This window comes from Amblyomma mixtum, chromosome 8 (assembly GCF_055824585.1).
Source record: "Amblyomma mixtum isolate Tamu chromosome 8, ASM5582458v1, whole genome shotgun sequence".
NCBI lineage: Eukaryota > Metazoa > Arthropoda > Arachnida > Ixodida > Ixodidae > Amblyomma > Amblyomma mixtum.
Window position 1 is genome coordinate 34,337,546 of NC_143019.1, and position 26,436 is coordinate 34,363,981.

At 48.0% G+C, this 26,436-nt stretch overlaps 2 protein-coding genes across 2 annotated transcripts; both read left to right on the forward strand.

The window, feature by feature from the left end:
- Window positions 1-1,951: 1,951 nt before the first annotated feature.
- On the forward strand, window positions 1,952-7,468 carry LOC149332003 (sulfotransferase 1E1-like). Its single transcript, XM_089555644.1, has 2 exons — window positions 1,952-2,033; window positions 6,162-7,468. The coding sequence occupies exon 2, from the start codon at window positions 6,194-6,196 to the stop codon at window positions 7,136-7,138; it is 945 nt and encodes a 314-aa protein (XP_089411770.1). The 5' UTR covers window positions 1,952-2,033; window positions 6,162-6,193; the 3' UTR covers window positions 7,139-7,468.
- Window positions 7,469-8,769: 1,301 nt separating this feature from the next.
- LOC149332004 (endothelin-converting enzyme 1-like) lies at window positions 8,770-24,556 on the forward strand. Its single transcript, XM_089555643.1, has 7 exons — window positions 8,770-9,129; window positions 11,760-11,951; window positions 14,860-15,038; window positions 16,986-18,033; window positions 20,529-20,960; window positions 21,987-22,166; window positions 24,121-24,556. Exons 1-7 carry the CDS (start codon window positions 8,770-8,772, stop codon window positions 24,307-24,309), a joined length of 2,580 nt encoding a protein of 859 aa, XP_089411769.1. The 3' UTR covers window positions 24,310-24,556.
- The last annotated feature ends 1,880 nt before the right edge of the window (window positions 24,557-26,436 follow it).

The following is a 26,436-nucleotide window of genomic DNA, read 5'->3' on the forward strand; positions in this document are numbered from 1 at the left end:
TGCGGATATTAGATATCGAGTTTACTGGGCGGCTACAAAGGCAGAACAGCGGTTCATATTATGCGCCACATGGGGTATGAATATTGGCTAGCAAAAACAGTCTCGAGGCGGCACACAGCTAAAAATCTCCAAATGTGAAGGCATAATGATAATTTTGGCTATGTAAGAGCGCACACAATATGAGCTTTGCCGAGGAAAGAAAGTCGTGTAGCCCTCAGATCAGTCAAGAGCGGCTTGGTATATGCAAATGTTGTAGAAATCAGTTCCTGTTAAAGTGCGACAAGGCCATTTGCCATAATAATACTACCAACTGCCCACCTGTGAGCTGCAAACGCATGAAGGATCGACTGCTAATTGGTACATCACAGACTGAAATGATAATGTGTGAAGAATTTAAAGGGGTGTGCTGTGCTGCGGCGTTACCCTTTCAAATAAGGCAGCAGTTTGCAGTTTGGTTGGAGGGTGGTATCGCAGAAATACGTGTTGTCCCTGAGACCGTCGGGGATGGTCTCAATTGTGCTATAATCCGGGAGGCGGCGCTCCGAACATATATTAATCGGTTGTTTTTTTGTGCCTGCCTTCAGAGCGACCTCACAGGCCGTTCGTAGGGAGCCCTAGACCGCATCTGACCGCTGTCAATAGGGATGCCTTGTTAACTCAACGGTGTAGTTTGACTCTTCAAAAGGTCTCCAAGCTCGCGCTTTGCAATATTTTTTCCTCAGTACGTATATACCCACTATTCGCGAATCTGTAACATCCTTTGAATGTATTATATGTATCCCCAAATCTTCTTACAATGTTGCTATACAGTATGTATACAGTAACAACTTACTGCGCTCAGCGATATTATCAAAAAAGCCGTAAATGACTAATGGGACGGACGAGAAAGAAAAATCACACGTGTCAGTCAAAATGGCGTATTTTTGACTGCATGATGGCCTGACAACGGAACAAAACAGGTAAAAGTTTCCCACGAGAAACCAGAGCTTAGGCGCCCATTTAAATATTTGTTTCACAGAGGGCAGCTAAAAACGACGAGGCGAAAATATAATAATATTATTTGGGCTATGAATTTGTATGAAGCACGGCACTTCACTTAAAGTTCATGGTGAAATCGGTTAACTTACCGAATCGGACACCGCACTTTGGTGACCATAACCAGGAACGGTCAGCGTATGTTTAGCACATTTTGAAAAAGTACGATTTGACAGAACTTTGTTAAGACGGCGAAAAGTTAAAAACGACTTGTTCTATAACTATTGGTTTCTTATTCCGGCATCGAAAAACAGCCGACTATACAGCTACGAACGGCCGCTCGAGTTGCAGAATAGCAGACTGTACGCAGCTGGATAACTGAAGCCAAAATACAGAATGAACTAAAAGCGCATTCCGACCCCTGTTTTTTTCGTGCTTTATTCTTCCTTTGTGGTGTATAACCAGTTCGTTATTAGAGCTCATTAAGATATCCGTGCTGCTTGTCCAAAGTAGCTAGTACAAGTACCCAAATGCATCTTTGCGCTAGTAAGTTCTCTTTATATTTTGCTTTGAATCCAACATTTCTATTTTTTCCTCTCATTCGAATAATTGTAATTTGCGCTGCGCTTGATAAATCACACAGGCCTAATGTCACCGTCAGCGAAGTTCATATGATTTTTTCGTGTAAGGTTTTGAGGCCGGTGGAGTTTTTACGAGGAGTCCCAGTACGCCGAGTATGGCTCTTATCCGAGCTGTACAACTAGAGCAGGTGCTCGGACGACTCTAGGCATGCAGAAAGCTTGACAAGCCTTCTTTTATGTTACACTGAGCCGTATTTTGACAGCGGCGCGAAATTGGGCGCATTGCTCGCCGTATTGTCAAGCTAGAAATGTTTTGATGGTGACCTCTACGTCACTCTTTCCATAGCGGTGTCCCGCAATGCATTGAAGTGCATAGCTTCTACGTGGCTCTCCATTTTCAGCTACCCTGACGAGTTCTGCTACATCAAGAGGAAGTCAAGTGAGCCCGTTGTTCTCGGACGCAACTGCTCAAGAAAGGTAAAATTCAGTTTCATTTTAGTATGTCCTCACAATGAGTATTTTCCCCGTCATGCTGTTTGCTTTGTCCGTAGAACATTCTTGGAGTTGAGGCGGTGTTCTATACTTAGTTTCAAAAAGCTTCCCTTTCTGGTCGACCCGTCCACGTGTGGATCGTCGTCTGACATTCTGGAAGGTTCAGCAAAAGTTTCCATGGTTACATTGTCGAGTACATCTCTTTCTGATAGGCAAGGCAGCGTTGTGGAGTATATTTTTGTTAAAGGTGCAGTGAAAAGGAATCTTAACTCCTCTTTTTGCCGCGGGAACACGATCTACACGTTCCGAGCAGTTAACTCACAACACTAGCCATCCTGGTGATGGCACCAGTTAACTTGAAACTCTGATCCTCCGTAAACGTCGTCGGTGGCGACGAATAACAATGGCTCGTTGGCCGATGATCGTATAGCACTTCACGTCTTCGCACGCTCGTCCGGCGACACGTTGCCGGTAGGGGCAGCCACTCAAAACTTCTTGATAGACAAAACTTATGAATTGAAAACAGGACCAAAATACAAGAACTTAGAGAAAAAGGCTGTTTAAAGAAAGGCTGTCAAAAAAGGCTGTTTAAAAGAAGGGCTGTATAAAAGCGGCGCAGACTGAGACTCGGCGCGCTCCTCTGCTCTTTGTTTGCAGCGGGTTTTAATACCTTCGATAATTGGGCGGAGCTTTATCAAACTTGCTCTCGCCCAATTTCGACCAATACCGCTGCAATGACACTGTACATACAAGTGGGCAGAGCCCAGTGCACGCCAGAGTCCGACTCCAGAGGTGCCAGTAAGTCCATTGCTTCGGGGGTTTCAAAAGTAGCCGGCCTTACTGACCCGCACCCACTTGAGAGAGAATCTTTTTTCCATAGGAACAGGTCGTCGGCTCTCCTGCGACCCCGACAGGGCTGTTCGCGGTAATACTCCCCGTTTCCCGCGGCTTAGACAGCGTGCGACGCGCGCGACGCGCTGTCACCATTCCTAACCCCTTCAGACGGACACGGTAGGGGGAAATTAGCTAGTGGCGCAGTAGGCGTCTAGCCTAACACGGGCATTATTAGAAACTTCGACTTATTGGCCTGTGTGGCCGATTTCCCTAATTAAATCGGAATAATGTCCAGCTCCCGCCTTTTTTTTTAATTCTCCGCGTACGGTGGGCGGAGTCGACCAATGCGTGGAGTGCCTTTCAGCCAGCTCCGTGCAGGCTTTGCTTTCGCTTTATTTTGTTTTTTAATATTTCCGTGAATAAATAGTTTCATTCGCAGATAGTATAGGCGCAAAATAAGCCCGCAGAAATAAAAAACACGCGCGGACTATTTGTTTTCGCGTATTATTACGTATTACTTCGCCGATAGCAGAGCGGCAAGCCTCCACGGAGCTGGCTGAAAGGCACTCCACGCGTTGGTCGACTCCGCCCACCGTACGCGGAGAATTAAAAAAAAAGGCGGGAGCCGGACGTTACTCCGATTTAATTAGGGAAATCGGCCACACAGGGCAATATGTCGAAGTTTCTAAGAATGCTCGGAACGTGTAGATCGAGTTCCCGAGGCAAAAAAAAAAAAAAGAAGTTCCTGTTCACTGCACCTTTCAAGGGAGAGGGGCAATAAATAAGGCGCAAATGTAAAACACTTTCTTTATTTTTTTAAAAGTAAGACACTTTAGCCGCAACGATATGGTCACATCTCTCCGCTAAAAGTGCGAGAAATAGAGAACCTGGGCTAGCAAGCAGTGGGCAGGCATTGAAGCGAAAATTTGAAAATTAGAAAATTGTAAGATACTCTTATGGAAATACTGAAGGTAATGGTCCTTTCTTCTGACATGTAGCAAAATCTTTCCCCTAAAGTCGGGGTCGTCCCGTCCCAATGGCCACCTCTCGTATATCGCTCTCTAGGACGTGGATTAGAGGAGGAATGAGACAGGAGAGGGAAGGTGGAGTATAGAGGAGCAGAAAGCCAACAAGATAAGATACGGGGCGCTGCGCAGGAGAGCGGTTGATGCATGCGTGCACGCAGGTGTTCCCAAAAGATAGCTCATGTTAACATCCGGTTTCATGATTTTATGCGTTCGGTGTAACTAAGGCCACGATTAATTCGACGGCTGTGCTCTCGATATGTTAATTCACGTTAAAGGACTCCAGGTGGTCGACATGATCCTGGAGCCCCCCGCAACGGCGTTTATTAAGGCGATATAGCTTAACGCTTCCGCTCAATGCAAAGAGCGGCGTCGGCGTCGTGTCGAGAAACCAACGTCACGCCGCGCTTGTGTTAAGGACCTCAAGTTACGCGCGAATGTCTCTAAGATTCGTTGGTTGGTTTACGGGGTTTAACGTCCCAAAGCGACTAAGGCTATGAGAGACGCCGTAGTGGAGGGCTCCGGAAATTTCGACCACCTGGGGTTCTTTAACGTGCACTGACATCGCACAGTACACGGGCCTCTAGAATTTCTCCTCCAAAGAAATTCAACCGCCGCGGCCGGGATCGAACCCGCGCCTTTCGGGTCAGCAGCCGAGCACCATAACCACTGAGCCACCGCGGCGCTCGATGATGCATAGTGGCGCCGCCATGCGGCGACCACCAGAAAACTCCCGCCATCTGAAGTAAGCCGCTGTCCCAACAGATGGCGCGTGAGCAGTGTAATGTTTTCTCGGTGTGGAGCCTGCGCCCGGGTAGACCTCTCCTTTGTGGATATGTGATTATGCGTGTAGCGGACGGAATACCAATAAATATGTGTATACAGTACTGAACAAAAAGATATGATACTATAACTGTCTCCTTGACTGAATTCAAGGTGCCGTGAGCGATCCGGTTGATCAGGGCATTCTTCGAAAGGTTACGCTTCCATAGGCAAGCAAGCATCTGTGGTTAGGATATGTTTTTAACAGAATTGCTACCCTAAAGCACTGTTCTGTGCTTGTGAGAAATTGGATGAAGAAGTGGACGGTGAAGTGTATATAGGGGCCAAGCTGGCCTACAGAGAATTTTTTAATTCAATTTACTTGAATAGGCATCGCGCATCGTTCGATGGTTAAATGCTAGCAATGCCGAGCTTAAAGTAGAGCAGCTGCTGCAAAGTAAAGAAACGTGGAGTAGACCCTCGCTGACAGCTTCCTGGACTTCATGTTTCGGCGTAGTGAAGCAGTGATCACCGGAAAAGGCTTGCGTGTAAAGTACTGCCGCATTAGCTTATTGTGAAAAGATATTCTCGAAATTGTTTCCTCATTTTGCATTAAAAAGATTTAACCGCCGATACCTTCATGCCGTGCATAGAGGAGTTCTTCAATAAATTTACTACGGGAACAAATTGTCGCTCAATATGGCGGTAAACATTTGTTGCTGCTGCGTAAAAAGTGTGAAAACCTCACCTCACCAACCTCGTGCCCGAATTTTAGAGCGATGAGAAATGTTAAATTGCATAAAATGAAATATCATATCTCTTAGTTCACTACTGTATACGGAAGCAACATTACATGCGGAAACTGAAGCGGAGAAGAATTCAAGGGTTAGAATGAGGATACCGGGCTTTGATAATAGTGATAGATGCGTGGAAGTGAAGAAATAATAGTGACTGCTTATGAATAGGAACCATTGAAGGGAGCCATTCACGCTCTCTCTTCGTACCATTAAGGGTGCACCATTAAGGGTGTCCCGTTGATTTTTTGTCCTCTCCTTCGTTAACTTCGTTTTCATCCGCTCTCTCCACGTGCGGTTCAGGTGTCCACTGAGGGTTACCAAGATACTGTGGGTTTCCTTTCCTCATAATCTATCGTCAGTAGCTGGACGCGCGCGGCTGCTCAGTAATGGCCGAAGCAGAGATGACAAAACCAACTTAGCGCGATTTTCAGCTCCCGCTTCCCGAAAGACTTTACTACGCAGCGCACTTCTTAGAATGCAAACAGGAAACACTCGGTGCGAAGAATGGTGAAAATGATCTGCAGCCTATTCAGCCAACCGGTTTTTATAAAAGCATTCTTCTTATTCAAGATGAACAACAGCGCTGATTTCAAGTCTCGTTGAGCGCTTAGGGTTTTAGACAGGGTTGAGCCAGGCGGAGGAAACAGGCAGACATTTTTACGAACTAACGGTCTGCTGTCATCTTTTGCTTTCAGAGAACCCGAGGGAGCACTGAATACAAGAAACGATGGACACTGAGAGTTACAGATATGTCCACGGCCTACGGATGAGTAAGATATTCCCAGAGGAGAACTTGCGATCGGCGTTCTCATACACGCCTCGTCCGGACGATGTTTTCCTTGTGACCTACCCAAAGTGCGGGACGACGTGGACACAATACCTTGTCCTAAGTATTTTGAGGAAGGGAAACCCTCCAAAAACTCCTGTAGATGTTTTTCTGGCTTCTCCATTTCTGGAATTGACTGGGGCTGAAGGAGCCGAAAAGATGATCAGGCCGGGCCTTTTAAAGACACATTTGCCGTTTCACAAGACGCCTTACTCCGAAAATGCCAAATACATTTACGTCGCCAGGAATCCTTACGACGTTTGCGTTTCCCTCTACTATCAAGTGAAGGGTTCCACGCCAAAATCTGTCAAAGATGTCTCCTTCACCAGGTTCCACGAAATGTTCATAAACGGTGTGCTGTCGTGGGGCGACTACTTCGACCACCTGATACCCTGGTACGAGCAACGCAGCAGCCCGAACGTTCTCTTCTTCACCTATGAAATGTTGAAGAAGGACACCAGCCTGTGTGTGCTAAAGACTGCGGACTTTCTGGGAGAACACTATGGCAACGAGCTTCGAAAAGATCCGGTGCAGCTTCGCAAGATCCTTGAAGCGTGCAGCTTGGAGAATATGAAGAGCTTGTTAAACGAGGACGTCGCGACTGTTCTTAAGGACCTTCTATGCTTGCCACAAGAAAATGCTATCAAATCTTTAGAAATCTTCCGTGGTGTGCCAGCGCAAATGAATGAGTTTCATGAAAGCGGACCCCTTATTCGCAAAGGAGTCATTGGCGACTGGAGGAGTCATTTTAAGCCGGAGCAAATCGAAATCACTAAAGCGTGGATAAAGAAAAAAGCAGACGGATCAGATGTGATGCAACTGTGGAAGGACATCGACATCCCCTGACTTCGGCACACGGCAGATGAAGAGAAAAATGGTCCTGTGAGTTGTTGTACACGTCTATCATAGAACATGTTTAGTTTCACTTTCAACATGTGACACTTGGCTTTAATCTCATTCGCGGTTTAGCATGCTTTCAACGTCAGTGACATTCGTTGTTGAATGCACTCGGCATCAAGAAGGTCTGGTAGACTCACATCTCTCAGCTTCAAGCACTTAACGCTGTCGGTCTACACACTCAGCTTCCCTCTACTCTTAAAAGTCGCCTAAATGGCGCCTTCAGATACCTGAGAAGAAGCTTCAGATACCATTGCTAGGTTTTCAAGGGAAGGCGAAAAGCGGTGCTCACTTACAAGCCTGAATTTATCTTACTGCGCTTTCCACGATCAAATTGGAACGTGTATTCATCTCGACGGAAAGTGATTCATTACGACAGACCCCCGCACAGATCCTATTACATCCGCATTTTACTGCTCTTCCTTTTGCTTGTTTCCTTCGAGTAAAAAATGCCATTAGAATGACATGCGCTAAAGAAAAAAGAAATAAAAGTTTCCATGTGTTGACAACAGTTGTTGCTTACTCGAGCAGTACATATCTTACAGCATGCATTGAATTTTGTGTTCGTCAAATGAGGAAGACAACTGTCATTAGCCCTGCTTATGTTCTGTAGCCACCATCATCATGTATTTATGCTTTGGCGCCGCTTTATTCCACTAGGACGTATGTGGCCAAACGTTCATCTCTGCTACAGCAAGACAGAATGGCTCGTTTGTGCGCCACGTAGCCATGATTGCCTGTCTGATCTTAGCACAGCGACAAGGCGTCTATATATCTTGCAGCGTTGTTTTCTTATTTCTACCCTACGTAGCAACGTTTAAAGCAACTCTGTGGCAAAAGAAGCGCTTCGAGCAGCCACTCAGGTTTTGTTTCAGCAAAACGGCGAGTTGAGCAAGTTGGTACATACTTAAAGAAAACAGCGTAGCAACAAGTACAAGAGAGATGACGGGACAGGCGCTGGGCCGTCTTCTCTATTGGGCCTGTTGCTGTGCTGTTTTCTTCAAGTTTGTTTCTTTTATCAAAATCAGTTTGTTGCTACTATCCGCCAAATAAATCAACTGTTTTACACATGCCCATGTGAAAATTTGTTATTTTGATTGTAATGTATATTCGGTGGTGTACTTAGTTGAAGAAATATCTGTCACAAGAAGTTTCACCATGCTTCTGAAGGCATTAAGACTCACTCGTGGCAGCCAGTATTGGTAGCGGTAATGGCGAGAAAACTGTTCAGCCTACAGCTGCACTCTCCGTTCATGGATACACCAAGGCTTGGAAAGTATTTCTGTATTAACGCTTATTAGGGTATGGCGGGCTATGTGAACATCGTGCCTCTGTGACACTTCAAAGTTTCTTTCCAAACTTGTTTACATGGTTAAACCTTCTAGGCTCTAGTTTCAGCGGAATATAAGACACGGCAGTCTAACAATAAAAGCGCAAGCCGCAAGCAGCCTCCACGTGACCACGTGGACTTCGAAGCGTGCGCGAAGAAGAAGAAGAGGTAGCTATCGTCCATGCCGGAATCACTGCGAGTCCAAGTCAGGCTACAAAACAGGCACGTCCAGTTTGCAAACTGACGATCGATGCTGACCCCAGAGATTAAGACGCCAGAGGACGGCGCACAGAGCCCGGCCGTGGTCATCGACGGTGAGGATCTCAAAAAAAAAGTCCCGACCGACACCGGCCTGGCTCCACAGACTCCGAGAGCGGCTAAACGAAAAACACCGCGGAAGAGCACCGGCAAACGCCGTCGGAAGGGACGAGACGACTCGCCGGCGCAGGACAAGGTGACGTCGGTGACGAATAGTCCTGTGTCGACGTCGGTGCCTGCTGCAGCATCGGCGGATGCCTTACAAACTGTCGGGCCTTCCCGCCAGGAAGCTGGGGGCTCTTTATCGCCGTCCCCGTTTCCTGCAGAAAGCTCTCCTGGATGTTCACCTCAGGTATTGACTTAGGCCACTGCGCGCGAAACACTCCGAACAGTATCTGTATATTCTCACTACACACAGAGGTCGCGGGTTAGAATCCCCACTGCGCCATGTGTTTGTTTTTTCTGCTAGTTTCTAATTTATTATCCCTGAGGCATAAACAGATTACAATATTAATATCTAAGCGATCAGAGCCCCAAAGGAAAAAAAGATTCAGTATTTTTTTCTTGGTTTCAGGGACTGTTGGCTTCTGTCATTAGCACATCATAACGACCCCTAACTTCCCTTCCCTTGTGTGCGCTGTTGCGTTAAGTGTACGAAGTAACTAGTATACGCTTACCTATAGGTGCATGTGCAGACCACCTGTTGACTGAAATGGATGTCGGTTTACGCAGAGGCGGTGAAATGCGGACAATTCGTTGGTTCCTGAAAGCTTCGTAGTCAACGTTTCAAACAACGTAGACCATAAGATGCTACGTTGTGAGCAATGTTCGCTCTTATTTGGGCCAGTAGTTTGCAAACATAATTTTTTAAAATTCTGCACATAAAAACAGAATCTCCGTGCACTATCAATAACCGTGCAATTTCATCCGTAGATTCCTGCAAGTACCTAGCCGCCCATATTTCACGCGATATATCTGGGACTTACAATGTCACGCACGTAACTGGGCTAACAGTGTCCCTGGCTATTTGCGGAGCAACCTCGCTTTAGCTACCAGTACTACCAAAGGGACACTGAGGCGGTTTTCACGTCTACTAACCTACTAGGGTTCTGAAGTAGAGTCATTGTTAATCACGTCTGGGAAGTTAATTTTTGATTATGGCTAAGACACCGCGAAATCATCCATAGAAAATCTGGCGATGAAACTTCTCGCGTCCGGGGCGAGTGAAGGAATAGAGAAGAGCGAAAAGGGAAGCCTTGACCATGTCGGCCAATTGGACGTCACACTGAGCAGTCGCAGATACTCCAGTCAACCCCAGCTAACTTTCAGCTAGTGTTCTTCCCTTTTGTCCCGTGCTTTCTGGGCATTAGAACCGTGTGAGTAGAGTTTTGGAAAAGCAGATTCAACATGAGGCTCTTCTTTGCGTTCGACGACGTTGTCTTCCACTGTTTCCCGCAAGATGAAAAGCTCGCAGCACAAAGGGTCACTACTGTGAAGAGCGACACTTCCAAGCCGATCAAAAGAAAGCGTGCCCTGCTCGGAAGAGATATTGTCCGTAATGCGATCTCTAGGCTTTTCAGTCAAAACAGCACAGCTGAAGCAAGACACGGTTCTTTCTATTTTCTCGCGCGTATGATGCTTGTCACCACAACGAAGAAGCGCCTTTCTTGAAGAGAAAACATGGGGTAAAGGCGTCTGCTTCTTATTCTAATCTCATTACATTACGACAGTTCAGGTGCCTTTGTTTGTGGAGAATGGCATAAAGTGTGGTCAGCGATCAGATTACGGAGAATGACCCTGAGATAGGACAGGCAAACAACCTAAGTGCATGGCTGACTTGCGTGCCTGATTTTCTAGCTCAACGCGACAAGCTACAGAGTTCTTTGCTAATCATCGCATAACTCAGCAGCAGCACGCGCTCATGACTACTTGCGTGCGGACAGGCTATTGAGAGAAGCTCACCGTTGTTTAGAAGGTCGTGGCGGCTGTGCGAGATGATTTCCCACACGGCACACGCCTGACATGCTCGCGGCGTGCTGCGAAGCTTCCTGGAGCGTGATTAGCGAAATTCGTTTCGACACTATCAAATGAGGACCGAAGCTGTTGATATGCGGCACCTTGATATTTCACCCTTTGTTGCCTCGTCAATAATCTTAATTGCGCGATAAAAACGAAATTGTTCGAGAGGTTTGTTTGTTTCGGAATGCGAGTTGAAGTGAGAAATGAACACTAGCATAACACTAACACTGACCTTGATAACCTTCGTCCGAATAGAACCTGAGTATGCTATCGCTGTTTGGGATCCTGACCATACTAACCTGATTCATACCATTGAAGCAATTCATAGTTTTCCCGCTGGATTCACCTCATCTGACTAATCGTATTGGACAAGCATTTCAAGACTGATATCTCGATTAAGTTTGCCCACACTGGTCTATCGTCGGAGAACGGAACGCCTGTGTTTATACCGTACCATGGTCTCGCGACGACCTAGACCACAAATTTTCGTTACGGTCAACCAGGCGCTGGGTCTCGCCGTAACTGGCAGAAACGCTGGAGCGCATCGTAGGCCCGGATAAACTCAGCTTGCTGGAAAGTTGGACGCGGTGTTTACGGCAATGTGGTACGAATTTTGTGACAGGTGGCGCATAACTGGAATGTTTTGGGTACGCAGTCGCAAACTGCTCTTGGCGTGCAGAGTGGCAAGTCAATGCAAATCCGCGCGCGCGCGAGAGAGAATAAACTTTATGTATGGAGTCTTTGAAGAGGAAGGCTCTCTTCTGGCGCAGGCGGGCTACTGTCGCTTGGTGGCCTTGATCTCTTGGATCTCGGCGACCTTGTCAGCTCTCTCTGTGAGCAACTTTTGTTGCCACAAATCCGCGAAGAAGGGCTGAGGAGGGACCCAATTATAGCTGTGTACTTCAAGTTCACTGGTAGAGTTCTTCGACGTGATTCCCCGTGATGCGTCTCGGGATGTCGCAGGCGGATGTCGGGGTGCCGCGGCAGGAGAGGATCCACGACGCAGTCGGAACAGGGTGTACACCAGGCGCAACCATCTCGACCTCAGCGGCCGCCGACAAAGCGAGGCCTCCACCGGCACGGCGGAAGGCCCCCTCAGTGACCGCCATGAACGCTCTGCTCGAAGACCGTCGCTCGCCCACCACCAGTACAACGGTGGGTGCAGAAAATCGTTGCGAAACAACACGAGCCCCCCCCCCCCCCCCCCCCCCCCCCCCCCCGTTCCCCCCAAAAGGAGGGCAAAGGACACCGCAGGCGGGTACGCTGAAAACCCAACGAATACAGCCTGTTTCACTGGATTTCTTATTGCTTTGTTTCGATGTACGATTCAGGTCATAGGCTCATGTCTTGGGGTCTCATACGCAGTGACCTTGTTCTCTGCGTGCACGCCAAATCGGTGCTCTATTCTATTATCAGCTGCAATCAGCCCTAAGTTCTTACTTGCTCTACATTTTTCGCGTTTATTTTTAGTGGTATAGCGCTATTAACCCTTTCTTGCAAACGAACCAAACTCCGGTTGCCTCCGGCGACCACATCGCTCGGAGGCAACCCTTGGAAGCACAGATACCAGCGAGCTTACCTGATCTTCTCGTTGAATTGGTAAGCAAGCCCTGCATTTTGATAGCTCATCTACTTGCATGAATAGAGGTGGATAGTTCAAGCCAGTTCAAGCCAGCCAGCGGACCACGCTCGTTTTCCTCCTCTCTCTTCATGCGGTAGAGTAGAGCAGCAGCAAGTCGCGTGGACTGAGAGACGACTTTTTGAAGAAGTAGAGATGCCAAATGTAGGTTGAGCCTCTAGCATAGGCAGCGAAGTTTTCAGTGAATACACATATTGCAGGCTATGAAGTAATCGCGGCACAATATGTTGGAAGAACTGCAATGTGTGACTCCTACCACGAATGAAAGCACAGGATGTCTTTAACGACAGGTCTTCTCAGTCACGGCAACCGCGTACATCGCATTGCGTGCCTCGTAAACGGCCGTATTAAACATAACGCGGGGACTGAGAGCGTGTCTGATGGACCAACTGGGAGATTGACATGTCGATGGTCGTGCGTGTCCCACTAACGTAGTTAAAGCTGACGCAATGCTATAGCGTATACGCCTCGCGCAGGTGGTACGCGTGGAAATCTAAGACGAGCGAAAAGGCTGGAAGAAGCCACAGCTACAGGATAGGCAGCGCTGCATATTTTTGTCCATTGCCCAAACCTCAGTGACGTCACCGCTGCGTCCACTTGCCCGATCTAATACGACACTGCATGGTTTGAACGAAAACGAAACCGTGGAGACACGTAGGGGTCCACGCTAGCTTGGATCGAAAAGGTAAAACCTACAACAGTTATACGTAAAACGGGTTTAATTGCTAAATGTAAATGTATTTTTAATTGTCATTAGTGCGAGTGAACGAAAAGATAACAAAAAGCTAATCTCAGTAATGTGACAAGCCAACGCAGAACGTCTTAGCTATAAAAACGTGCCTTCGAGCGCCGCCAGACAGCGAGAATGCCAACTTTCGTCTTGACATCGGCCGCTCTTATAGTCTGCGCTGCGATCAGTCTGCCCGTATGCAATCCTGGTGTACAGTCAGGCCGGAATGAAACGCGAACAGAGCATGTCAAGAAAACAAAATATTTTACCTGCCTACTTTCAGCTGAAGTGTACAACTAGCCTGATTCATGTGTCTGGATAAAGGGCCGACTGAAATGCATAATCGGAAAAAGGTTGTAAAGGAATATCTCGCTGCAAAGCAGAAATGTATGACATATGCGTGTTCGCGTTTCATTCCGGCCTGACTGTACATCCCGTCGGTGTGCGGTAGAGTTTCCAGGAAGTGAAGCGCTAAGATCGCTTTGGCAAGAGCCACTTACATTTTTGCTTATACTGTGTTTCTATCTGCCAGTTTATGATTTATAGAATGTCTAAGGTTTTCAAGCTTCGGGACAAACTGAGCCCCCTTCTCAGCATAGGTCTTCAAATGTTTCTTTTTCCAAGAAAATGTGTCTGTATTTTTTCCTTTGTAATGCCCTGATTGGAATTTTAATTACACAGTCAGCAGAATGCTGGTGCGACAGGTAGAAACCTAAGTTGATGCTGGCGATAAGGAGAGGGCGGGGGATGATAGAGGCTGACGAATAAAATTATTTTATGAAGATGGAAAGACGGAAAAATTGGTGATAGTTCGTCTTCGGCTTAGGGCGACCACGAACGACGGCCGACATCAAAGAATGGACGCGAAAACACTCGCGCCGTTCATTTCTACTCTTGACCTGCGTTCCTGGTCGCACACTGCCATATGCAAGATGAAATACCGCGCATGCAGCTCGACAGTTGACTTCGGATGCGTCCTTCTTTTTTTTGACCTTGAGTTGTATGTACGAACTCGGAGATGCCTTTTGACGTCTGTAGCTTCTCACGTCTCCGGAATTGGGTGAAACGCAGTTGAGAACAACACCATTATCCTCTTCAAGCCCCGAGGTAGATACTGAGGTTGGAGAACTATATTCAGTTTTTGTTCTCACTAGAAATAGATGCATTGCCCTTTCTGGTTAGGTTCGTTTTTGTTCGAAAAAAGAAGCTGTGCTTACGTCCGAGAAATTTGCGTTTGATTATGAAGTTTTTTTGTTTTCGCTGCTCGGTTCAAATCCGTGCCCTCCAGACCTATAATGATATCGTGATTATCTTTTAAATGTGAACAGCTGTGTATCCTCCCCTCGAAAGGCTGGAGCGATAATAATGCTAGACGCAACGTGGTCTACTTCCTAAAAGAGCAGGCGGCGGCGACACAATATATTTCATTTTTGCATCTTCTAGCTCATAACCATTCAATTTGTAGCGAAATCAAGCAACATCTTTGTTGTTAGAAGAAGATGAACTACCGGAAGATCCCAAATTCAGCTTCTCCTCGAAAGCCCTTTAACGTATGTAACGTTCCTCAGTGATCCCTTCGGGAAGCGAGATCGTTTGTTGACTGATTGGCGACGGCTGATTGAGTTTGCACTGCAAAGATGGCGCCTATTGCACCTTTTGTAGTTTTTTATGCATCTTCGCTGCTTCCCTTGCAGCAGTCTCCTGGGACGAGTTTCCGAGGCGCCGGTGGACAGCGGTACTCGCAGTGGCGGGGCGTCGTGGCAGGGGCCGTATTGGTGGGCGCGTTGCTGCTCGCGCTCCTCTTGTTCCTGAAACCCAAAGGACCGCATCGGATCGTGGCCTACTGCCAGACGGACTCATGCTATGAATTCAGGTGAAACAACGGCGAAGCATTCGACCACTTGAGGGCACTCGCCGAAGTAGCACTGGTTGCAACGCTTGAAGCGACGGAAAGCGACAGAGACGGCGTCTTATGGCCATGTTATAGCGCGATATCATTAAAAACCTACTTCTGAAGATTCGGTTTCGGCCTTGTCGACGTTGGCGTTGTTAGCGAACAATCACGAGCATGGCTCTGGCAAGTCGTCCCAAAGAGCAACGTGGGCCAACTGTGTCGCGTGATCTTGCGTCGCCATCAGAACCTGCTCACCGGACAGTCAGTAAAGTGCCCACCGTGGCATGTAGCAGTTATATTGATTAGTTCGCTTGGGAAGAGCAACCCGGCCGCACAAGGACCAGCGCTGGGAGCACCTGCCATCGCATGGCAGTGGCGCGTCGCTTAACCACTGCACCACCGCGTCAGCAGTGGTACATCAGGACTCTCAGGGATCTATGAATACAAAGTAGGGAATGACCAAGTCTGCATAAGGGAGTAATTACTCATTTGCATCCACCCGAGCGCAGCCATACGGCTACAAAGGAAAGCTATACAGCTTTCTCAGAAACTTCGTAGTTAAAGAAAAATTCGTCCTGGTCCGGGGTTCGAACCCAGGACCACCGCTACACCGGAGCAGTCGCTCTACCAATTGAGCTAATCAGGACGGCAAGCTTATGGTAGGACGAGAGCGAATTGATCAATAACTCGAAGTGGGAACTGTGTTGGTCACTTTTTCTTGTTGGTCATTTTTCTTTAACTACGAAGTTTCTGAGAAAGGTTCAGAAGGGTATATGCTTGGGCTTGTTGGTTCATAACTGCAAGGTGAAAAACGTAGCGCAAAGAGACGAGGACACAGAAAGACGGACAACACACGGTCTGAGAAAGCTGTATAGCTTTCCTTTGTAGCCGTATGGCTGCGCTCGGGTGGATGCAAATGAGTAATTACTCCCTTATTACAAATCTACTCCACCTTGGGGGATTCCCCTAAAAACATTTGACCACCAAGTCTGCATATATGAAACTCGTTATCGCTATCTGAACAGCTTCCATTCGTGAAGAACGGATCCGAACTCCGAACCCGAGTAGAAATCGAAATGCCAGCGCACCTAATTAACGTTAAGCTGAGCTATGTAATCGAGCTTCATTTTTTTTTTCATGAGAACGCGGGTGCTACTCAGGGCTCAGACAGGGGCGTTGGCAAACTAACAGGACTACGATTGTCTGAAGGAACGAAAGAAAGCTAGAGGAGAATTAATGCTTCGGCCCTAAGGTGCCTGCTCTTACCAGTGTATGAGGATGAAAACAAGTGCGAAAATGGGTTGTTTACTGAAGAGCCATCGCGTGGCGCCTAGAATAACTATGAAAGTTTTCTTTTCCCAACGACACAAGCCACTGTGTCCCCAAATATGTATTTAAATAGTACTATGAAGGTACGACCCGTGGTCACCGCTGGCAGACACCCGATCGCGCAGTTGGATCTACTTGTTCTGGGAGGGTTACTGATGTGTACTTAACAGGAAACTGTAAAAACAAAAATCAGGAGTAGCATATGCGTGACTTCTGTGGTTAGTTAATTTAGGGGAAGCATATTCTACATCACGGTACAAGCCACAGCACCCTGTGGAAAATCTATAGCACAAATCGGCCTTCGCCGTAGGGCGGCGACAGGCCAGACGTTAGTACTTTCCTTCGCCCTGAATATTCGCGCACTAAAGCATTCCAACGTTTGGGAGCACACGGACAGCACGACAACAACGTGAAACTTGTTCGAAACTGGGAGACTAGCCCAATAAAAATAGTGCTTTTAGAGCGTCTGGTGAGCGCTTCCGAACTTGCTTGAAAACTTTGCAGGAACACCATTGTTTGAACAACTATACACTGCTACTTTTACAAGAATGATTCCCATAGTGTTCGATTAACGCATCTGTTCTGTATTCGTCGCAGAAAGCTCCTGCACGACCAGCTGAGCAAGGACATCGACCCGTGCGACAACTTCACCGCCTACGTCTGCGGCCAGTGGCGGCCACAAAAAATGTTCGCTCCGCTGTCCGATTCGGTCCTGTCCGACATGGCCATTTCCTGGCGTCATACTTTCCAGGACGTTATGGAAAAGGGCACCTCCGTACTGCCGGCGGGGCGAAAGGTCGCCGCCATGTTTAACAGCTGCGTGACGGAATCTGAGCTGCACGTGGACGTCCTCAAGGAATTCATGCACGCCCAAGGCCTTGTCTGGTGGGAGGACCTCGGAAGCAAGCCTCCCCTTGAGATCCTTTTCGACCTGTCCTTCAACTGGAACGTGGATCTCTGGTTCACGGTCAGGCTTCTTCCAAACACCGCCCAAGAGCCACAGCGCCGACTATTCATCACGCGCAGCCCACTAGTCCCTCTTCGGAACAAAGTGTTTAACACTATACCGAGAGACAAGTTCGCCACAGTCTACCAGGAAATGTTTAAGCTTATCTGGAGTAACAGGAGCTTGCCGACACACAAGGAAGCGATGAGTGTCTACAGCTCTCAAGGCGACATTCTAAGGCGTCTCACGGAGTTAACAAGCTCCGCCCACTCACCGGCATTCTTCCCACTGGTGGACCTGCTCAACTACACAAGTCATGCAACGCCTAAGTACTTGGAGGGCATCATTGCCCGGGCTTTACAGTTAGACCCTCCCTTCAACCGTAACGACTTTCTAGTCCTGAGCGACACTGCGCTGCTTGACGCCGTCCTTACCACGATCCAAGCCTTCGGCGACTATGCCGTGCTCCAGCATTTCACGTGGTTCGTCATGCAAACTTACGCAGCCGTAGCCGGACCCAAGGACGTTCTCCGTGCCGTGCACGGAAGCTCCGAGAGGGCGAAGGAAATTACGCCCCGCTACTGCGCCATCCATACCGAGGCCAGCTACAGGCTCCTGGCAGTCGCTCTGTCTGCCGTGTCCCAGTTTACTGCCGAGGAGCGGAGGCGCATCGACAGCTATTTGAAGGCAGTGCAGCAGGTAAAAATGTCATTATTTGCTCGCCGACTTACTCGGCAACTGACACAGAAAAAATGGGTGAAAGGTACGTTTGGGCCTTAAGTAAATAGCTAATTCGGCAAATACATAAAATATGCAGCTCTTAGGAAATAATCGAATGGCATGAAAAACGTATCAATGAAATGAAGTCAGTGATCGGACTTGCAACTTAAAAATCGCAAGAGCACATTTCTGATTTAGTAAAATGTTTGGAATATGCATAAATGCGTGCTGGTCATGTAAAATTTTCTTCTGTCGACTTTTACTCCGTGTTGTGTCCCGCCGCCTTCTGTTACTAGAATGTTCTCTCTTTGTTATGCAAAAGTAATTCACAATAGGGCACCACAGTGCTTCTCAGTAATGTAAGGCAACGTCCCTAGTATTGCGCTGGGACCTAGGCAAGGGTTAGTTGGCTGCCATGACGATTTAATAGCGTAAGCTCCCCAGGGACAAAACCAGTGAGCGTTTGTAATGTCTGTTGGTGCTGTTCAACCTTTCTTTCCTAGCAGAGACATCTTGCTAGAACTGATAGGTGGTTTTAGCTTGCAGCATTTCACGTGATCGATTTCGTCCAAATTGGTGCATAGTCATGTGCCATACTGTAATCGAAATTGTCCTAAATTAGATCAAGATGTAACAGTTTGTGACCGTTGCTGAACAGAAAGTCGGGAAAGCGAAAATATTTAGAAACAGAGCAGAAAATTTTGATGTTGAACATTTCTTGAAAGCCCATAGAAATTCCCCTTTCACCAAACTATGCTCCTGAAATTCTCTGAAGAAATGAACATTTTTGCGAATGAAACATCACTTAGGTGAAAACACAAAGTCTTGAGTTTTCCGTAGAACAACACATTATTTATTGAATGCGGATGTCACTAAAGCCGCAATTGTATACTGACTGCATTAGGATTGAAGTCTTGTCGTGGGCGCGCTTTGCAGCTCATATTGCTTAGATTGTGTTTGAGCGCCGGGAGAAAGTTATGATGGAAGAGTTGTGACAGGGACTAGTACGAAAATATGTTGAACAATAAGTGATGCTTCTGAAACACACCTCTTGTGTCCTCCAGTTTCAAGTTTTTTTGTTGGTATCAAAGACTTCGGTTAGCCTGGGTAAAAAGTGAGTCACTTGGAGACTTCGGCACCTTTTTAGGAGTCATACATCAGGAAACGAGGTCAAATTTTTTGTATAATGAAACAGCACTAATCAAAACGCCCGAAACATCTCATACATTTTAGAGGAATTTCAGTCTCATTAGAATTCAGTAGTCTGCGGGACAACGCTTTTAACTCAGAACGATGCGAACTACATGGTTATGCGAATGGTAATCCTTCATGAGGTAGTTCGCGACGACACTGCAGGCTGGCGTTCATTGTCTGTCAATCTATTCACTTCGGCGACTTTTTTGTAGTCTATCAATTCTTAAACAGAATGCAGGATGCTTATTTATTATGCAATTTATGTCAAATCGATGCATCGTACAACACGCGCAGCGTTCAAGCGATATTCGCCAAAGCATGCTTAGGGCAGTTTCACATGCTGCGACTAGAACGAAAATAGTCGGCCTAGTCGGTGACGCCGCAGTGCGATTTTCGCACAGTGCTTTCACATGCAACGCGTACCCAGCGAATTCGGTCGGAGGGACACGCAAGGTTGCTCGATGTTCGCATAGGCAACCCACGATTAAACGCGACAGAAACGCTGCACGGAATGTGTTGGCGATGTTATGACCAGCGTGTTTTTAGATGCAAGGCAATATTTCGTATGTTTTGATTACAATAAACAGTTTTGCTTACGCCGCGGGAACAGCTCCCACGTGACCTCACGCCGAGACGGTGTGTGACGTCACGTCACGTGCGAGTTGTTGCCGCGGCCGGTCTCGACGTGCGCTCTCGCTCGCGCGCCTGGAGACCGGTCGTGGCCGCGGCAGCTGCTCCCGCGTGACGTCACGTCACGTGCCGTCTCGGCGCTGCCCATTGGTCAGTCGCAGAGCGAACACACCGACGCTGCGACTGGATTCCAACCGGACGGAACTTGGTCGCAGGCCGTCTGCGGCTAGACCGACGGCGCTCCCCAGTCGCAGACCGACAGAATTCGCAGCGTCGCAGGCGAGAATCGCATGCATGTGAAACGGCCCTTAGAAGTACTACTGCGGCGCCGCGATATAATCGGGATGCGAGCCAGGTCTTTCTCTTTGGTCTCAACCTGCCTTGACCGTATCACAGCTGCTAACGACTGCAGCCGTCTCTCACTTCTCATTGACTTTGATGGCGAGTTTGCCGGACCTCAAACTAACCTGCCTTAGTATCGCTGCGGCCAACGGCTGCGGGCGTCTCACACTTCTCACTGGTCTTGGTGACGGTATCTATCACTCGTGATCACTACCGTGGCAAGCAGCGCTTCCAGTACGGCAGTTAGAGGTCCCCACTGTCTCGCTGTCGGACTGGTGTGAGCTGTAAACAAGCGTTGTCGGATGCAGGCAGCCGCAAACAAGACTCAGGCTGCGCAGTGGCTGGACGAAGAGACGAAGAAGGTCGCCGCTGAGAAGTTGCTGAGCGCACGGTCCTTCATCTGGCCGTCAGAGAAGTACCTCACTAATGATGGCGTCGAGGAGGCGTACAAGGACTTCCCCGAAAGCGGGCCGTCCTTTATCCGCCTCTGGATCGACAGCCGGCAGAGGGGGCGACGGGCGGTAGGCTCCGAGGCGTACTTCGAGGAGCAGCGGCTGACAAGCAGCATGTCGCTTCCGTACGCGGAGTACGTTTACATGCTGAACGCGGTCAAGCTCGCCGTTGGTGCCATGAGGCCCCCGGTGTACTATTCACATGGCACCAAGGCCATGCTGTACGGCGGCCTTGGTTACTTCTTCGCCAGGGAGCTCACGAAGGCCGTGGACAATGAAGGTGTCAAAGTAAGGGTGATATCCCTGTTTCCTCAAATAATTGTCTAGTAGACTAGATAGATACCACGTTACTGAAACAAGCTGAAGCGTCGTCAGGTAATATACCTCGGTTAAAAGGGCTCAGCTCTGTAAGTTTAACCGATTCATAAGGAAGCAGGTCGAAAAGGCGATTATAATTTGTGCCAGCCAGAGTTGTGCCCAAAACATTCTTCGGGCTAAGGCGCGTAGTCAGCGTCCTCGTCTGATTTATTGGGGATTAACGCCCCAAAGCGACTAAAGCTATAAGGGGACGCCGTAGGAATTGCTCCGGAAATTTCGACCACCTTGCGTTGGTTAACATGCTCTGACATCGCACAATACACGAGCCTCTAGAATTTCGCCTCCCTACAAAACTCCCTCCACGCGATCGAACCGGTGTCTTTCGGGTCAGCAGCCGAGCGCCATAACCACTGAGCCACCGCGGCGCCAGCAAGCGAAAGCTGACAGAAAATATTTTCCGGTTGACATCTATAGAATGGTTGCGAAAAGTCTTTATTTTTCGCTTGCAGGTTTTCTTAAGAAGCTTTTGGGACTGCAGGCATCGAAAGATAAGATTCTTGCCTTTGTCCACTACCTACTCTAAATGCGTAATAGAGCAAACCAAATGGTGGCGAGTCGTTAACGTTTTGTCGATAATGTCTCAAGAAAATACTTCAGGGGCTACATGCTTTGAAATTTCTATAAAATGGCGTACTCCAAAGATATAATAACCTGTTTTGCTTTTGACAACTACTGACATATGGGAAACGCAAGCAGCGTTGTCGAAATCGCCGTCCGAAAAAGCATTCTTCACGATGGGGAGCGTTCTATGTTCAGGAGCAAGCCTGTTCTTAGCGCGTCGAAGAGGCAGTGATGGAGCTCTTGCCGGCGGCGCAGCAGGCCATGTAAAGTGCATAAATATTTGTTTCAAAAGTTCATGTAGTTCAGCTGAAAGAACGCAAGGTGCATTTCATGATTGTTTTGCGCTCAGATGTCGTGTCCCCGTCTTTCACGCAGCTGGACCCGCATGGCCGCGTCATCTCGTGGGTGAGCGAGGCCTCGCGACCAGCCTTCGACAAACGCCTGCGCGGCTGCCTTGCCGACAACGAAAGCGTCTTGCCCGAGGTGCCGGCACTCGAAGTGTCCTACGCGGCCTTCCGCGAAGACGTGGACCGCACGCAAGACCGCCTCTCACCGGTTCGTACCGGTGTAAATACGCGGACGCTGCTGGCCATTCTGCGCTGTATGCATAAGATGAGGCGCGATTTGTTTCGGAACTTGCTCAGTACATTGTTGACCACCATGTTGCCGAAGAGCAGCTCAATGACACTGTCCTTCATGCGCTTCGCGCCATGGGAGTCTTTTCCTTTCCGTCAAGAAGCATGCTATGTACAGTCGTTAACAAAGGTAACCGAGCAGCTGCGACTGTGGTTTGCAGCTGAGTGGCAGCGCAGTGCTTCCTGGCGCTGGCTGTTGCTCCCCAGCATGCTCCCTGGCTGCGAGAGTAGAGTGGCTGACGTAAGGCTTCGCCCTCGCTCTCCATCCATGGATAATAAGCAAGCGGGTAGCAATTACCACAAGCTATTTCAATCCCTGTTGTGGGTTGCCGTTCATGATCAGAGAGAGCCTGCCATACCCCATTCTTATTCTTCGTTATTTCCCTCTGATGATCCGGATTAGCGGTCACTACCTGTCCTAAGTAGGCATATTCTCTTATCGCTACCAGCACTTTGCTACCAATTGTTGACTGCTGTTTCCTTTCTATACTGTTGAACATTACTTACGGCGCTACATTACAAAATTACATTACAACGTACATTGTAACATTACGATACATTACAATTATACAACACTTGTATCTTACCGGTACTCAGCTATGGGACAAAAATGTGGACGCTAACGAAAAGGGTTCACCTTGGGTAAAGGACAACGCAGCAAGCTATGGAAAAAAAAGGTCGGTGTAACGTTAAGAGGCCGGAAACGGGCAGAGTAGTGATGAACAAACGTGGTATAATGACATCCTAGTGGCAGTGAAGAGGAAGAAATGGGCTTGAGCAGAGCATGTAATGCGAAGGCAAGATAACCGCTGTCCTTAAGGGTAACAGACTGGGCTCCACGAGAAGGCAAGCGTAGCAGGAGGCGGCAGAAAGTTAGGTAGGCGGATGTGATAAGGAATAATGCGGAGACACGGTGGGCGCAGAGGGCAAAGGACAGGATTAATTGGAATTACATGGGAGAGGCCTTTGCCCTGAGTGGGCTTAGTCAGTGTGATGATGATTATCATTTCGCTCCTTCGGAGCGCTGTCATACTGAGCGAGGCATGCCGTACTGGAGAGCGAGGGTGCCAGCTTACGTCAGTTTACATTCGCAGCCGCGGAGCAGCGGTCAACGCCAGAGACCGCAACGCGGCCGCTCGGTTACTTTTGGCAAAGACGGTACGTCAAACGGCTGCCTAAAAGAACGGGATTGTCGGCGAAACTGCAACGTTGCAACGCAATTGCAAGCAGCTCTCATCTCTCTGTCACTACCGGCTCGTAGCTCAGAGCGCGATTGAGGTGTCCGCTTAACTGAGGAGCCAGTTACGCGCGTTTCCTTTCCTTTCGTGACTTCTGCACACAGATGGAAGTTGATGAAGACGACCACGTGTAATGTACTGCGTGAGTGTTTGTTGCAGTTTAACACGAGGCCTGTTCGGCAGCGGCGAAAGCTTAGAGCACTTGTGCAGCGGCTAGCGAAGCTGGTCTTTTCTTTGCGCCGCAGGTTCGGAAGCTAGTCGCAGCAACACTTAATTTATTTCTGCAGGTACCTGAGATGCTTCAGACAAATATCAGCTTTTTCAGGATTGACGACGAAGTAGGGCTTTCGCACTGAAGTAATGCAATTGAAACAAAACGTGGACAGTTAAGGATTGATGTCTGTCCTAAGCGAACTACCCAGACGCCTTGTCCAATAATAAAAACGTGAGGCTAAATGGCAATCTAAGTAACCTGCTAAGAAAAAGCTCCTACTGCAAGGAGTTACTTTGCTAGCAATGCAGATAATTACCTTTATTTATGGCGTTACGCTGTAGTTTAGAGTTGTGATTTTCGCTTGCGATACTTAGTGGCAGACTCCGAAACTAATGAGTTCTTCCGTCCCCTGCATCTCGTAGGAGCTGAGTGAGGAGCAGGTCTTCTTTATCGCCGCCTGCAGTACCTCGTGCACCAAGTCGGCGACCGGAAATGCACTCTCGGGCGAGTGCAACAAGGCGGTGATGAATTTCGCTCCGTTCGCCCAAGCCTTTGGTTGCCCCCCAGGCTCCAGAATGAATCCGGAGAAAAAGTGCGGCTTCTTCGACTGACGTCCTGGGCCCAATTGCTTACTGCGACAATTCGGCATTTTTCCCGATGGAGTTCTCTGTAGTACGCTGGGACATTGTAGGGACACTTGCGGCATTCATCAATTCATTGTTTATTTCCTGCGTTGCTATTACCTCTATGCACGTTGCAAATTAGTCTCAATATTGCTCAAGGACAGTCTCCTAGTGGCGGCTGAATGTCGCTGGTAATATCTGCCTTTTTAGGTGAAATTTATATTTGCAGCTTGGAAATACCGTATTCCATAGGGCGGAAATTACTATTTGGGAGCGAACATTGCTGATGTGTATTAGTCGCCATGGCTTGTCGTAATACTGTTTACCTACTTACGTTGGTAACTCCTACACCGTTATAGGCTTCGTGAGGATGAAGTTGAAGCTCGGTATGATGCGAAAAAAGTGCGGGTTTTTGAGGAACGTAAAGCAAGAAGATACCCAAAAAGTGAAGTACTGTAGTGGTATCTTTTAAAAGAGAATAGGTATAATTAGTAACCATAAAGCATTAGTAAGCATAGAGCAAAAATAAATGTCATATTAATTCCAAACAACAAACAAAAAATAGGTATACTGCATTATGCTTCAACTAGCATTATAGCGTTACTGGTCCTTCCCTCAACTCCGAAATTTCATTTCGTATTGTATTCCTGAAATATCATTACGTTAGCATGCTTACTGAAAGAGATCTTATTAGGTGCCCTCAAAGGTCCCGCTGCTTTTTTTCACTATAATTGAAATATAGAGGTTTGAAAATGAGCCTTCCAGTCACCGACAACAGCCTTCCGAACAAAGCATTCACACTCGAGCATTTCCTCCATTTCCTCATGATTTTGTGGTGGATGTAGCACATACAACGACGGCCGCGTTGCCACAAGTTGCTTCTCATTTGCATGACGCGTTTTGTGCACCTCCACCTATGGAGGAGGGTATCAGAGCTATCCTAAATTCTATGAAATTAGTATCAGGTATTAGCGTCTGCAACATCTTCCGTCTGTCTGTGACCTCCGTTCTATGCCGATGATTTCAGACTTACGGCTTCCCTGATTATTCCCTGGCTGGACGAATTGCCCTGGTTCCCAAACTTGACCCGGGGTCTTCTCGGAGGGCTGCAGGCTTACCGTACTTTCTAACGTCGGTTACAAGGCTTCCGGAGCCATTGTGGTTCAGCGCCTAATGAGTGCGATGTCTACCCTCATTGACAACCATCAGGTGATCTGTGTCCCTGGTAGAGAGATTCAGAACCTGTCAAGTGTAACTCGAACCTTTTTCTACTACACCCAGTTTTGCTTGTTAAGTGTTCTCCTAGTTTCCACGAACTAGGAAAATGCATTTGATTCCCTGGGACATGGCTACCTCATCAGCGCGCACCAGGCCTTTGCGTTTCTGGCTTGATTTAATGTATGCGAGGGTATTTGCTGCATTCAGGCTATTGATGGCTGGGAGACCTCCTTTCCCGTCTTCCTGCGCGTTATAGGCAGGGCTGTTTACTCTCACGCCTATTGCTTGCGCATAGCATTGAGACTAACCAGCGGTGGCGGCTTTCGTGGGTGTCATCCCCATTTATTTGGTGGCCACGAGACCACGGGCGTCTGCTCACCCCGTCTGACGACAACAAGGCTGCCGCTTGCGCGCACTGTCGGTGCTCACCCCGCTCGACGGAGGACACCGCATAAGTGCTGAAATTCGCGATACCAGGAACGTTTTAAAACTCAATCCTGCAATCTGGGCAAGACAACTACTATGCAGAGGAAGCCGGTTGTGTTGCTTCCTCCCACTGGTTTTCCTTACCGTTTAACCTGAAAAAAAACATTAAGCACCATACCCACATTCCTGAACTGAAAACAACATTCGAGACAGTTCCCTGTGTTTAAAGTGTACTGCTTATTAGTTTTATGCGCTGAAGAAAATGTCTAAATCACGGTAGCTCAATATCCCTCCAGAGCTGCATAACATCGGAGTTTTCAGTCATTCGGTGAATCCATTCTTTATTTCTTGTTATCATCTCCAGAGAAAAGTGACCCTTCCAGTCACCGACAACACCCTTGCGGAGGAAAGCTTCACCTTCATGCATATCTTCCTTTCGGGTCCGTGAATCATGGCACACTTCGAAAGACT